This window comes from Stegodyphus dumicola, chromosome 12, assembly GCF_044657685.1.
Source record: "Stegodyphus dumicola isolate Sdum_Otavi_A_Nest chromosome 12, ASM4465768v1".
Taxonomy (NCBI): Eukaryota; Metazoa; Arthropoda; class Arachnida; order Araneae; family Eresidae; genus Stegodyphus; species Stegodyphus dumicola.
Window position 1 is genome coordinate 5,841,537 of NC_140779.1, and position 15,934 is coordinate 5,857,470.

The window sequence follows — 15,934 nt, forward strand, 5'->3', positions numbered from 1 at the left end:
ATTCATCACCTCACACGATGTTGGTACAAAATATCGTAAAAGCTGTTTGTGCACGTCTGTCTGAGCTTGAAACTTTGAATTATTTTAAGACTACTGCCAAACAACCATAATATTAGCATTCATCTAGGTCTAGAGAATTTCTCAGAGGCCTTTCTGATCCAGTATTGATGAAAGCAAATATAAAGTTCTGTTTTTGTCGGGATAAAATGGAAGTGGAAATAAATGCAATTTTCCAAAAAGCATATGATGATGATACAGTCAGTGCCTTATTTTACAACACTTTTATGGCTCAAGACTTCTCATATGGTAGATAGTCAAGCAAGAAGAAAAGAGGTACGGTGTATTAACACTAAGTTCTTCTGAATAGAACAGTTAAAATACAATATTATTTATAAATTATGATTCTGAAGGAATATCTAGAATTATACCTCGTTTTTACTATTTTCATTTGAACAATGAATGGTTCGCATGGCTAATGCTTGTAACACTGTACTTGCTAAAAAATAATAATAAACCTATTCCTGATGCACCATACAGCCCAGTGCGATTTTTTTCATTTCAGACATTGAAGTCACCTAGAAGAAAACACTTCTTTTGTTGGTTGGTTAAATGATAACGGCATAAGCACGAGAGGCTATCTACCTAAAAGGAGGAATGCCTTTGTAAAGGGCCTTTTTATGCGAAATGGTTTGGGTTTATATTACACACGGGAAAAACTCGTACACAACCCAATCACCATGGGATTTGATCCCAAATAGACCAGTGTGCAGCAGTCTTATATATTCGGCCACCTGTGGACACGTTTCTCTGATTCTTCTGTTCTTCTGAAATATATAACTGTAATCTTTAAAGAATGGTGTCAGCACTTACTGGATGACTTAAAAAGCCAGTATAGTTATTCTAATGGAAGTCAATTATAATTCATAGTCATTACTTTCGAAAAAAATCATTGCATATGTGCAGACCATTAAAATTACATCATAAAAGCAAGCGATTAGCATAACCAGATTTGGCTTACATTATAATGGAAGGATGAAATGATTTAAATTTTAATGTAATTCTAAAATACAGAAATCGGTGTCTCAAGTATCCACCTTGCAACAGTCAACACGGAGTACCACCTATTATGCAGCTGGACACGGAGTACCACCTATTATGCAGCTGGACACGGAGTCATATTGCTTTTGAATGCTATTTTGAGGTATTGCAGTCCATGTGGCTTCAGTTCATCTGTGTCGAACCAGCTGGTGCGGTTTACCTATTTTGACTAGATTACTTTCATACTTGGTCCACTTTCATGAAACATTGATTATTTGCCTATCAGTAATGATAATTCAATAGGAACGTGCAGAGGACCATACAGAGATGAAAAAATCGTGTGTGCGGTCCCAAGTCACTGCTTCTAAGCTAGCTTTTACGATGTGTCACATGACATGTTTCTGACATCGCAGACACAATAATTCGTTCCAGTTGACAGTCCAAGAGACATAGTAAGTTCACATCTAGTGTCAGAAGAGTTTAGCATTCTGCATCGTGTCTGTCGTCAAAGCCTCTCGATTTCAGGAGGTCTGATGAACCAATTTTTTTTTCCCTCTGATATCATTCCAGATATAACGAATCAGAGGACATAAAATACAACTGAAAAATTAAGGAGGTGTGGCTAATTCAGTCAAGAATTTTTCCACGGGAATAACACTTCAGAAGGCTCCTGAACTCTCGACTACAGAGACCCAGAATGCTCTTGAACTCTTAACTAGAAAGACCCTCGTTAGCAGATTCTAATTGAAATAAATATGTTTTGAGAAAGTATTATGCAACTTCACAAATGTACTAATCATTATAAGGATACAAATGTGCTACCTGCCACCACTCAACACAGTGGTAAAACTCACAAACATATTTCCTACACCCTAGCATAGTAATAAGCATACCAGAAGCAAACACACATTTTAACATATGTTAACATACTATCTGGAATGAGACTGGGACAATGATATGGACTTACTAATTTTGAAAGAGGAAAAAATTTCTTTACTAGGAAAAAATTTCTGACACCTAAATCTTTATTATATGTTTATTGCAGTAAACACATAGCTTTATGAGCAAAAGAACACAGTATGAGCCCAACATACAGATTTAAATAAATTATAATGAATTTTTGCCACTTACCCATCCCACCAAGGTGTTAGAAGTCCAAATGAAAATGAGAATGGAATAAAGGGAATTATTCCACCACCTGGATGTGATGGTTTCTGAGGTTTTTCAACTTGCACAGGATCAAAGACCTCAACTTCTTTCTCATCACCTTCAGTCTCTCTTCCAACGGGAACCCTTATCAGTCCTCTTTTTGGCTGCGGCTCTGCAATTTCTTGTGACCGTATTCTGCCACGAGGTGCTAAACCACTAACTGCCCTTGTTGCCTGAGGGATCATATGCTGCATGGCCACAGAGGCCTGTGCAGTGATGTGATCTGTAAGGTCTCGGGCATAATCTCCAAGTCCAAGTAGACTGAAAATAGAAAAACATGGATTGACATTTAATTACGTTAATGTTCAGATATAATAAGTTTAGCATTTCCATTTTTGTATTAGTTATTCATCATTCTACCAGTGTCATTTCATTTAAAAATGTGTTACTGCTATTATTATTTCAATTTTGTAGGAAAATCAAGCTCTGGTAAGAGGTTATCTCATTACAACAATCTGTTAACTTCTAATGCGACTCACTCACGATGTTAAGTTACCCACTAGGTACTCAAGTTCAGCTGAAAATGAATCACCACCGATTCCTACTGCCTTTTACGAAATTATATATAATTGCTATTCCTATTCAGAAAAACGTACTAAATAAGATTGGAACGAACTAAATTATTTGGAAAAATAATTATAAAATGATTATGCACATAAAGATATTCCATTAATTAGAACATTTGGGTTACCAGGATAATTAACATAAAACAATACGCCAAATAAGTATTAATTTAGAAGTCAAACAACAAAAATCAGTGGTATATTTGCAAATTTTCACAGGACTAGTTTCGATGGTTTTACCGAACCATCATTCTCAACTGCCAAAGTGCAAATGAACGAGATAAGATAAGAATGGCTGGAATGTGATCATCCATTGATGTATTAGATTTTCTAGAGGCGTTTCACATTCAAAAAATCTTTCTGTTCTAGTTAACGACCCTAATTCCAATCCATCTTTGCCTTCAGCCTTTAAGGAAATTATGTTTTAGTTTTCGTTTCATCAATAGATGGCTCCAGTAGCTTAACTCCTGTCCAGACACTCTTATTTTATCTAGTCATTATATCTTATTTATTTTTGTTCATTTATATTTTGGCAGCTAAGGATGATGGTTCTGTAAAACCATCGAAACTAGTCCTGTGAAAATTTGCAAATATAACGCTGATTTTTGTTTTTTGACTTCTAAATTAATACCAGGATAATGTTTAATTAATTCCTACATGATTATTACCCCAACCCGGCATGATATTTTTAAAAACTACAGTAAAATATTCTCATTTATATTCACGTTTTCTACCAATTTAATACCAAAAAATTGCAAGATATTGTTGTATACATAAAATAGCAAAATTTCCTCAAAACAACCAACCACTCACGGTTTCAGACGATTTGATTTGTCTTTTGTTCAAGTGGTCGCTTCAGAGAATATAATTACCAGTTATGACGATTATTCATTTATATAGCACCTTTCCTATCCCAAGGTTTCTGATATGAGTCAAGCACTAAAAGAGTAATACTATAATATAAGGCTTTATTAATATTATAAACTAATAAAATTAATGACAAAGAGAAATAAATCAGTGGACAATACGGACCAAAAAAGCTGGAGAAAAAGATGGCCAATTCGTTGAAGCATAATGAATGAATGAGATTTTAGAATATGAAACACGCCTTAAATTCTAAATTTTACTCATTAACTTGAAGAAAATTTGCTGCTTTTTAAATTACTCATACAAATTATCCGACTACTTAGTTTCGTTTTTTACTTTAGCATTTCCTTTTATTAAAGCCTAATGATTTCTTATCTAAATCAATAATCATATTCATTAATACTGATTATTTAAATTTTTTTACCTAATTTAGATCTTTATTTAAGAGAATAGCTGGAATTTTCGGCCTTTTTCTTTCTAGTAGGGCTGTTTCCGCTTCTTTAGAAATAATTACACTGAAATGCGTGTTTTCTTTAGAAATAAAAACACGCATTTCAGAAATGTTCTTTGCGAATATTTAACGTAACTTATTATCTGCTTTAAAGTTTGTCTCGATGTCAATTTTAAATAACTGCTGATTTAGCTGGACAATAGTTCTTTCGCTCTTCGCTTGAATTCCTTTACTCAAACAACCTGCAATTACTACCATCAGCTTTACAACCCTTCTTTGCCGCGTGTTCCCCGTCTACACTATTCCATGTTTCTTTCACAGCATATTATATATTATAAAATGAGTTCATTAAATGGATAAATATTAAAATAATGCTTATGCTACTCGTCTGAATTTAAACCAATTATTTTTTACTTCCTTGTACGAAGTAAAGGAAGTGTTGTAATCACGAAAAATTCCGGGTACCATTTTTCAACGGAAATGCCCGTTTTGGCAGTTTTTTTGCGTGACGTCTGTACTTCAAGTCTCTGTGTGTGTAAGATAAAAAATATTGTCTCTCTGTGTTCTAAAAGTAGTAATAACTTTTCTGAACTGCGCCATTTTTAGATTAATCTATGCCATATGGCTTGCATAACGCTGATGACGTAGGTAATAATTCGGAACTTGAACTCAAAATTTTGAGACTGAAATCTTTCTTAACCTAAACCAAAACCTTCTCTTGGTGAGCTTTCATATCAGATAATTGCGCACTTTAGCTTTTCCTCTGTTGACACTTGAACGCTATTTTGCTGGGCTCTCCCACTTTCGCAACAGTTTCAAAAATGTAAATGTTTGATAGGCACGATTAGAATGCCGATTAGGCCGCCCAGACGATACAGAAGGGCCCGGGTTCGAATCCCGGAGAAGGCATGGGTGTAAAATTGTCTGTCCGTTCATAGGAAGCAAAGATGGCCGTCTATTACGTGCCTCCACAATAAAATGGCCACCATTTCTGGCCTTAGAAGTGACCAGTGCCATTATAGGCAAGTGCCCGGCATTGCAATAATAATAATAATAATAATAGTGCTAAGTATATTGTGGCTACAAATGTCAATTGAAATTTAAAAAAAAAAAAATTATACAGAAGGGCCCGGGTTCGAATCCCGGAGAAGGCATGGGTGTAAAATTGTCTGTCCGTTCATAGGAAGCAAAGATGGCCGTCTATTACGTGCCTCCACAATAAAATGGCCACCATTTCTGGCCTTAGAAGTGACCAGTGCCATTATAGGCAAGTGCCCGGCATTGCAATAATAATAATAATAATAATAGTGCTAAGTATATTGTGGCTACAAATGTCAATTGAAATTTTAAAAAAAAAAAAATTATATTTAATCTTACTCGGCTGCCAAGTTTCCTAATCATTACGGATTCGATATTTTAGCATTCTACGCAATCAGAAGTCTTCCTATTCAATGTGGATCTACGTTCCTACGCTATCTACGTGCTGCGCCATCAATATTTCTGCGGCTTTTCAGTGTTCATACATCAGTACTTCTAAATTACTTTTCCTGTTACACACACAGACATACATATATGTATGCACATGTAATTTTTTCAAAAGACTACACTACAGACTTTTGCGTTCAAGAAAAAAAAGGAACACAAATTCAAGGGTAATCTTGAATACAAGTCACACCAACCCGCTTTAGAGGAAGGTAAAAAGGAGACTGTACCAAAATGAATATTGTTATTCCAAAAGATGTAAATATAACCACGTTATTCTCATTGTCTTTGAGTGTATTGAGGGCACATTTTTATTGGATTTATGTTTACATTTTCAAGGAAAGTTTTCTGCTGATTCCACTATCTTATATCATGTCAACATTAAGCGTTTTGAATCCTTTTGGGTCACATGATTTCATATGTTTCATAAGCGATCTTTCCTGTAAGTCTGTTACTAAATGGAGCCTACACATCTTAAAATACAAAGCTGCCCCTTCGGGAAATTCTTTCTTCCAATTCCCAGTTGAGACGTTTTAACTAGGCGCACCAAAATTAGAAATTTTGCTGTAAAAAAAAAAAAAGGTCGAGTTTGGGACCGGCCATCTCAAAAAGAAATATTATAAATACCGATATTAATTTATATTTTCAGAAATACTGGTTATTTTCGGAAGTTGTCACCTTAAGAGATTTTTCACTTATTTTATAATCCAAAATGTTTTAGTGAATACAGCTGCATGTTAACAAAATATTTGTTGAAAGTACAGTTGTAATCGTTTTGGATTCTATGGGCTTTTGTGAGAGCTTTGAGTAATAAATAAGCAAAATACAGAAGGGAAAAAAATATTTCGAATCTGCTAAGGACATATATAGAAAGCGCGTAACGATTTAATGACTGTTAACGTGATATCAGGGAATCTCAGATTCTAAAGCAACGAATAATTTTTATTTCCTTGTAAGAATTAAAGTATTACATTACCGAAAAATTTCGAATATCATATTTCAAAACGGAAATATCCATTTTGACCGTTCCCGAATCCATTTGGAATTTTTTGGTCCAAAGGGGCAATTTTCCCAGAAGGACTATTAATTTCGTATTGGCATTTTGCGTTGTTTCACTTTTCAAATTGTTGCCACCAAATATTATCGCGCTGTATTAGTGTAGAAATTAAATAATGAAGAATCTGCATGAATATATGTATGTTTCTCTCATTTGGATAAATCAGCGGTACCTAGAGCCATTAAAATTCGAATAACGTCACCTTCCATAGAATATGGGTATGTAGAAGCCCTAATTTGAATTTGAAATTTGTTTTATTATCGATTTCAGATTTTATAACAATTTAACGAATTTTCGATTAACAAACTCAAGGATTTCAAAGCGAGCCATACCAACGTTGTACAGAAAAAACATTTTTATCTCCAGCGCGCGAGACTGTGTGTCGGAAATTTTAAACATATGCTCATTTTAAAATTATTTTGCGATATTGCTCTTGAACCGAATTTTATGGTTTAAGTGCAAAGAACATGATATTTAATAAATAAAGGTGACACACAAATAATATTAAAAAAACGCCCCTTTGGACATAATTTAACTTTCACATTTTTTTATTTATTTATTTTTTTGCACGTGACGTCTGTACGGACAGACTAAAGGTCTCTCTTTTTTCTAAAACGAATGGTAAAATGGATTAAAAATGGACCTTTTCGTGACATCTGTACGTACGTATGTATTTCTCCTAACTGAAAAACCATTAACCGTTGAACGTTAAAATTTTGTATATGGCTTTGCAAATTGCAATAACATCTAGTTGTGCACCTCCCTTCTTTTATTACAATCGTACTAAAGGTATTTATAAAAACCTTTACCTAGTTTTCAAGTCCTTACCCAGCCTTTGTTTTCGCAATCCTCGGTTGTAGACTATAGAAGTGTTTCAAATGACGAAAATATTTATGCTTTGGCAGTATCAAATAAAAAAATAATTAAAATTAAAAAAAATAATTAAATCTAAATTTTGCTGCTGTCTCCCGGTCCTATACTTATCTGGGAAATGCTTATACTCGTTATGAAAAAATAGAAATACAAAAAATTTGATTTTTGTATGATAAAAATTGGCCGGGGTATTTTATTTCAAGATTTGCAGTTTTTTAAGTTACTTTCAATTTGCCTTGAGGGATCGGTTCATTTAGTTAGAATACTTCGATGAGCCTTGAGGATCGGTTAATTAAGACAGAACAATTCGAGGTGACAAGTTTAAATGTAGCCGTACACGGAAGTCATGTGGTGTCCATATCAGATTTTTTTATGTAAGGATTTCCTTATCACAGTGTGCATCATATAATATCTCAAAATGCACCAAAAAGAAAAATTACTATTAGAGAAGAACTGCGGTCATTCACCCACATCCGAAAGCAGGCATAGCGGTAATCATGCGGCCTCATCCTTTTGTGGCCATGAACTTCTGAAACATGTTTGACTTCCTATTCCACCTACTCTGTCTGGAGAAAATCGTTCAAGCGCTACATAAACAGTCTCGGTTTGGATTTATTTATTTGTTTATTTTCAAAGTTGCAGCAATTGTGCTTTGACGCTGAAACATTTCATCCTGTTTGAATAAGAGACTCCTCACACATGAAAACAAACGATCAAATCGCGTGTCATAATCCGCAGATAAACTGCTTTTTAGTACTAAATGTGCATAGAAAAGGAATTCTTATTTTACTTACAATCCAGTATGCGAAAGGTATTTACCTAACAAGAGAGATGCTTTCGCGGAGGACTAAGGAAGTAAAATGGAGTGTGATGTTTGCCTAAATCGCGCATTTGTTAATCCGTAACAAAGTGATTAAGTTTCAACGATAAATTAAACATCTTATGTTTTACCAAATGGCAACATTCGAAGATTGCGTTATGGGCAAGGACTTAACATTTGACCATGTCTAATTTTCCAAGGATATGGATTTATATATTATTCGGAAACAATGTTTTTTTCGAGGTGGCGCCAGCAGTACAGTTTGAATACTTCATATTACAGTCTAATATCTGGGGGGGGGGAAACGGAGGAAGAACTCGTAAAATTATTTTTCTTCTCTTAAATGAAAATAATAATTACTTTTGCCAACTGATAAAAATGAATATTTGTTAGCCCTTTTCATACGGCGTTTTGCCTCGATTCATTTTTCAAACTGTTGCCATCAAATATTACCGTCGTGTATTATATTTAAATCTGCATGAATGTTTCTCGCATTGTGAAGAAACAACGGTACCTAGAGCCACACAATTTTGAATAACGTAGTCTTCCAACCGACCATAGGCACTTAAGCCAGAATTTCGAATTTGTTTTATTATCATTTATTTATTTTAAATTTTGTAAAACTTTAACGAATTTTTGATTAACGAACTCAACGATTTCAAAACGAGCAATGGTAACACTGTCAAACAAACACACACACACACACAAAAAAAACTCCAGCACGCGAGACTGTGTATCGGAAATTCTAATATAATGTTTTTAAATATTTTGTGATATTGCTGTTGAATAGAATTTTATCTGTTTCAAGCGCGAAGACCATGGTATTTAATAAATAAAGATAACACAGAAAACGTTAAAAAACCGCCCTTTGGGGCGTAATATAAAATATGAAAGCTTTCAAATTTTTTTATTATTAAAAAAATTGAAACGCAGTTCAAAAAAGATTTTAGTTTTAAGAGCTTCAGTGTTCACCTGCGACGTTTTTGGGAGGCATAGGTGGTATAAACAGGAACGTAACAAAATATTTTATAAATTTATTAACCTTTCAATACAAATAAAAAAAGGTACAATGCGCAAAAATTATTACAACATATCGTACTACAGCAAAATTTCATATTTACTATTATTTTATTTTTCGATATTTTTGAACAAACAGTACACGCGCAGAGCTAAAAATATTCAATTGGATATTCTAAATTTCATTTCATTCTACGTAGTCTTAGAAACCTATTTTATTAATTTTACAAATATTATTATCATTATAAGGGCACAACTCAATCCTCCTAGCCGGCTGTATGGTCAAAAAAGGGGGACTGGCGAGAAAAAAACAAATATAAGTGTGTGTATTTAATTATGGCAAAGCACACTAGGGCTATCTGCCTAAGGGAAGGGATGCCTTCTTGGAGGACTTTCTAAGGGAAACTGGCTCGTATACACGTTACACATGGAGAAATAAACAAATATAAGAAAAAGCATATAAAGTCCAAAATCTGAGTCTCAGTGGCGAATTCCAATTCCATTTTTGTTCGTATTTATAATATTCACTATTGTCTCTGTAAAACTTTCAAATTTGAATAGTTTCTTTTAAAATCTTCCTTAAAATTCTTTCTATATTTCTCTCTTACACTCCGGGTAAGCGTACATTCATCGACGAAGTGCCTGACGTCCCCAGACGTGTCGCATATGAAGCATTTGTCATTATTCTGTACATGGAACCGATTAAAATAAGCCGGAAAACGCCCATGATTAGTCAGTACCTGATTTATATCAACATCGTTTATAATATTTATCTTCTTGTTTAACTTTACATTTTTCATTAACTCTTTTTTTTTTCTTATTAAACAACTCCCAGCAAAAATACAAATATATAAAATCATACTTGTCTATATACAAATATATAAAATTATACTTGTTGTATACTTAGCAAAAATACAAACATATAAAATTATACAATTTTACAAATATATAAAATTATACAATTTTACAAATATATAAAATTATACTTGTTACTATATATAAACGTTATTAACAAATACAGACACTATTATATGTCGAATTACCTGTTTTGTTACTCTGACTAGCAATGCTCTTTTATAATACGATAGATAAAGATCTTATGACTCGTCGATTCGTAATAACTTCTTCGTATGTTCCTGATTTTATTCGTAACGGTCAGAATTTTCTTCCGAGTGAAAATAATAACGCTTTTTGGAGGTATTAAATACAGCTTTCAGAAAGATAAAACTATCTCAGCTGACAATACTAAACCGAAATTACTTTAGTTGTGAGCATTACCACGAAAATCTAATTTGCTTCTGTCTCATAAATAGCATTTCCTTGTTCGTGAAACATATAAACATATTTGGTTATACACGAATTTGTTACCTGTGTGCTGTAAATAGCTCTCATAATCGTTACGCTTTGGAGATACTCAAACTGGAACAATTTCGAAAGATCAGCCGAGCATTAACCGTCTATCTTAAAAGATAGTCCAATAAAGCGGTTGAGTATTTTAGTCGTTTTATGGAAAAATGCTTCAAAGCTTCCCCCTTTACCCTTTATGCTCTAAATAACGTGAGAGATATCTGCCATAAAATTGAGCCTGACAAAAAAAAAAAAAAAAAAAGAGCAAAGCGATAAATTCCTTGAGGTGCTCTTGGTCAAATTTTGAAAAAATGAATTAAGTCTATGCAATTGGGTAACTGCAGTTAAAAACTCACCACTCTTGCTTTTTCTTAGCTTCTCTTTAGTGTGGAAAAGACATTGCAACAAATCAACACCAACAAAAATACGGTATTTATGATGTGCCACAAATACGTAGAATTTTACTTACAGTAATTCAACACAGTAAATACTTTCAAAAAATACTTTTAACACAGTAATACTTCTAAAAAGTTGTAAGGATTAGAGATAAATATTTCACATCTTAAAAAAGCCCCCGATATTCCTTTGCGAGTCTTTTTATAGCCTCTGGAAAGGCGGAGCTTCAAAGAAATGACGTCAGCCTCGTCAGCCAATCCAGTTCGCTTTAAATATTTCCAGAACATTCTAAAACCGTATGTGTAGAAAAGGCGGGGAAAAACAACTTGACTACGGGGCTGTGGATTTAATTCCACGTACTTTCAAATAAGAGACCGTCGCCATTAAAAATGAAAAGAATTTTTAGTTACAGTTAGAATTTTAAGTGTATTCTTGACTATGGAATTTTATTATTACAAATATATATATAGAGAGAGAGAGAGAGAAAATACAGTTGTCCCTGTCATGTTAGCCGTTTCCTCACATGTAAGTATGAATAGTAAGTTTTTTATTTTGCATAAAATAACTGCGTAATGTTGGCTTTTTTGTAACTTGAAATGCTTGTTTTACTTACGCATTTTGCTTAAAATAACGCTGTAATTAGATATTTTGCTTAAAATAACTCGGTAATAATAATAATAATAATAATAAACCCTAGTACTGTATAGGTAATTTTTAGGAACTGTATAGGTAATTTTTGGATGTGTTCCTGAAGTGGCTAAAGGTAATTCAGTAGGCAAGCAAAATACTTCTGCGAGCGGGAAGCGATAAACGATTGATCTAAAGGTCATTATTCTGCGCAGATATTCACATTAAATAAAGTAGTGTCTGTGTGTATGTAATTTGACTCTTTTAATGATAGAGATCTATCTACATTCTGAACTCCCGCCCCATTTTTTAAAGAACACTGTGGGGAATTTAATGATAGATGAACGAGTTCGAAGTTTACGGGAGAGGGCTTACGTGATAGCAAAGACTGCTCACACTTTGCTTCATTGCTTATGTTTGTTCATCCGCAACGCATCTTCTGTGTGTGTGTGATTATGGCAAAGCCTCGAGGGCTATCTGCCTAAGAGGAGGGATGCCTTCGTGGAGGACTTTCTAAGGGAAACTGGCTCGTATACACGTTACACATGGGGAAAACCACGAAAACGCCCATGCAGCCAGCCCGTTCGCGGGATTCGAACCTCGGACCGAACTACCAGGCAACGCATCTTCTAGACATGCCTTTATTTACTAGGATACATTTGAAAGTCCTAAATCTTCTCACGTATATATTTCTTCTGGATCTGACATTGACTAAAAAAACACACGTAATTCAGCCAGCTTTTGTTTTCTAGAGATTTCCAGAAAGTAAAAGAAATCCATTAATCAGTTTCGCCCTTCAGAATTTTTGTGGAACATCAATAAATAATATTACACAAAAAAATTCCTTTGGAAATTTAACTGATTTTCACACGCTATTTCGGAAATGGCTGAAGTTATAGAACAACTACTCAGAACTGATATTACAAGTCTTAGAACAACTTATAGAACAACTACTACAAGTATCAGAACTGCTGTTTCGTAGAAAAATCAAAACAGAGGAATCTGTAAGGAATTTGCACGTTTTAATACTTAAATTTAATACTTATTTATATTACGCCCAAATGGACGTGTTTTTTAACCTTTTTTTGTGTTACCTTTATTTATTAAATATGTTCTTCACACTAAAATCATGAAATTCAATTCAACAGCAATATCACAGAATTAAAAAGAGTATATCTTTAGAATTTCTGATACACAATCTCGCGCTGGAGATAAAAACGTTTTTTCCGTACAGTGATTGCCATTGCTCACTTTAAAATCGTTGAGTTTGTTCCTTATCAAAAATTCGTTAAAGTTTCACAAAATATGAAATAGATAATAAAACAAATTCAAATTCCAAGTTCGGGCTTCCAGATGCCCATATTCTAGTGGAGGACAACTTATTGAAAATTTCATGTCTCTAGGTTCGTTGTTTTTCCGCAGTAAGAGAAACATACATACATTCATGCAGATTCTTTATTAATTAAGACACAATAACACGCCGAATAAGTACTAATTCAGAATTCAAACAACAAAAATCAGCGTTAATTTTCAACTGTGAAAATTTTGAAAATTAACGCTGATTTCTGTTGTTTGACTTCTGAATTAGATTCTTTATTATTTAATTTCTTTAAATATAATTTAGGGCTTTAAAATTTGGTGGCAACAGTTTGAAAAAGGACCAACATTTACAGTGGACCAAGGGAAAATGCCAAAACGAAATTAATAGCCCTTCTGGGCTAATGCCCTTTGGGCTAAAAATATCGTGCAATCTCATGCACCTTCCCGAAATCATCTATAAAACTCAGTAGAAGTTCCACGTAAATAAAAAAATATGATGGTGACACACACGACTTTCTTGTGTAGCCTATTAAATTATACACATTTTTTGCTGCATTTCATTTAAACTCATTTCCTCGAATTTCATGAGAGATGCATTTCTTATTCATTAATTTATTTCTCACTTCGTGGCAAAGCAAACATACACAAAACTCAAAACATCTTCATTAAGAACTGTAAAATACAGAAAAAGATAGAACACCAAATACAGGTTTACACAGATATAATAACCGCTGCTTAAATATTGGTTTCGAACTCACTTCGAATTTGCATACACGTCATTAAAATTTGCATTATGGCAGAAACTGAAATCAGAAGAGAAAAGTAAGAAATTAAGAATAAGGTTTAGAGAATAATCTAGAATAAAATAAGTTCTTTACAACTTTTTAATAATATCTGATTAACATTATTTAAAATATACTTAATTGCTTCTAACACTATATGTTACGTTAGACAGGTATGATCAAAGCACATAATGCTGTCTGCCTAAGTTCCATCCAAATTTTAACCAACAGTATCTCAATGAATGTACATATACATACTTAAAATCGGGATTTGAATTCTATGAATCTATATTATTATTATTCTTTTGAACATTCCTGCATTAGTTTCTTCACATTTCGTTGTTTTATCAGAGCCTGACTAAGGCAGGGGCATATGGGGCAGTTGCCCGGGGCCTCCACATCAAAGTGGGCCCCCAGATCGAATAGAAGGTTTATTTTAAGTTTCCTTCTTTAATGAACGTTTTTTAAAGAAAATACCAGTCAAATTTTGGCTCTTCAGATGTGCTATATCCTTTTAATGATGGACATAAAATTGTTAGAAAATCAATAAAATGGACAGAACGATATATCGTCTGACCATTAGGGAGGTGAGGACTTTATGGCTGTTTTAGGTTCTAGACAATTTTTTTGTTATATATCTATAATAAGGTGAACAATTTAAATATCTCCATAAAGTTCGGTTCTTTTTTACTGGAGCAGCGAAGGAGAGGAGAGCCCCAAAAGAATTTTTTGCCCCGGACGCCAATTAGGCTACATCGGTCCCTGGGTTTTACATTATGTTTGCCCATTCCGCATAATACTACTCACAAGCCATCCATACGTGATATGGTTATGTTTGATACTGTAAACACTCTCCGCATTATTTGGATGTTTTCCACTCAAACCGTTTATTTATCGCGTAATAAACAAACAACGGTTATTGGGGCATATAAAGAACAGGAATTCGATGTCCTAGATACTATAAAAGAGAATCCCCCATCCGAAGCCGGATAGGCGTGTAGATATAATGTTTTGTTACTCCTCTGTCACACAATAAATTCCATAGCCTCTAATTACATGACATTTCTATCGATATGACAACAAAAAAAGTGATTCATAACGATAAAAAGAAAATATGCTGAAATTCAAACGCAAATTTTAATGAATTTGTTGGAATGTATATTTTTATCAAATTATATCAGTCCTAAAGATGAATGTCAGCTAACAGTATTTATTTTTATGTAATTAGTTTCACTTAATATGAATTCTACATTTACTTTAAGTTCATTATCAGCAAAACGCTCGCACTGTCTCTTCTCTCATTCACAATTACTGTAATTATGAATGATATCTAAAATTTGTATTAACCCTCTGACTGCTTATCCGGCGATTTCCACGGGCAACTCAAATGTAGCAAAATCTGCGCTCATCCCGCGATTTCCGCGGGCATGTGTTTTTCTTCCTTTATTGATGAGCGCATCCCGTTTTTTCCCCATTTGACCACTGAAATAAATTATATACAGTATTAGACGTTTAGTTTACGTTTTGGACAACAAATATCGTTAGTTGTCCGCTAAATTGGGGCGTTTGAAGGCACGTGGAATTACCGCTCAAACACGACATTTTGCCGCTTTTTTCTTGCAGAAATGGTCGCTCGAAAACATTCAGCGATTATCTTGATTATTTAATTAAATTATTAAATTATTAATTAGATTTTTGATTAGATTAATAATTAAATTGATTATTAATTAGATTTATTGAATCTCGTGCAAAAACTGTGAAGTTGGACTTTGCCCTTGAATCCCGTTTTGAACTCTATCATACTAAACTGCATTTTTAATGTATTTTTCCCCTCAGTGCTTTATATTTTCTTAAATTTTATAATTCTACCTTTTATATTATGCAATAAATAGAAATTAACTGTAATTCGACTGAAATTTATTAAAAAAAATTTTTTTTTTTGGTGATAACATTTAAAAATTGGTATTTCTGGCAACTTAGTTTCTCATGATAAAAATCTATATAAAAAATATTTTCTAGAAAGAAAAAATGCATTTTTCAATTCTCCAATATATATAGATTTAAAATTTGAAAAAAAAAAAAAAA

The 15,934-nt window shown here is 33.4% G+C and overlaps 2 protein-coding genes across 2 annotated transcripts in view; one reads left to right on the plus strand and one right to left on the minus strand.

Moving 5' to 3' along the window:
* LOC118197442 (uncharacterized) overlaps nucleotides 1–15,934 on the plus strand; it is a 576,327-nt gene that overhangs the window by 383,480 nt on the left and 176,913 nt on the right. The window lies entirely within an intron of this gene.
* The window catches only part of LOC118198179 (transforming growth factor-beta-induced protein ig-h3-like), a 70,352-nt gene that overhangs the window by 36,834 nt on the left and 17,584 nt on the right, over nucleotides 1–15,934 (minus strand). Inside the window, exon 2 of the mRNA XM_035369795.2 lies at nucleotides 2,170–2,508. Coding sequence (XP_035225686.1) covers nucleotides 2,170–2,508 — 339 coding nt within the window. The remainder of the gene's footprint in view (nucleotides 1–2,169; nucleotides 2,509–15,934) is intronic.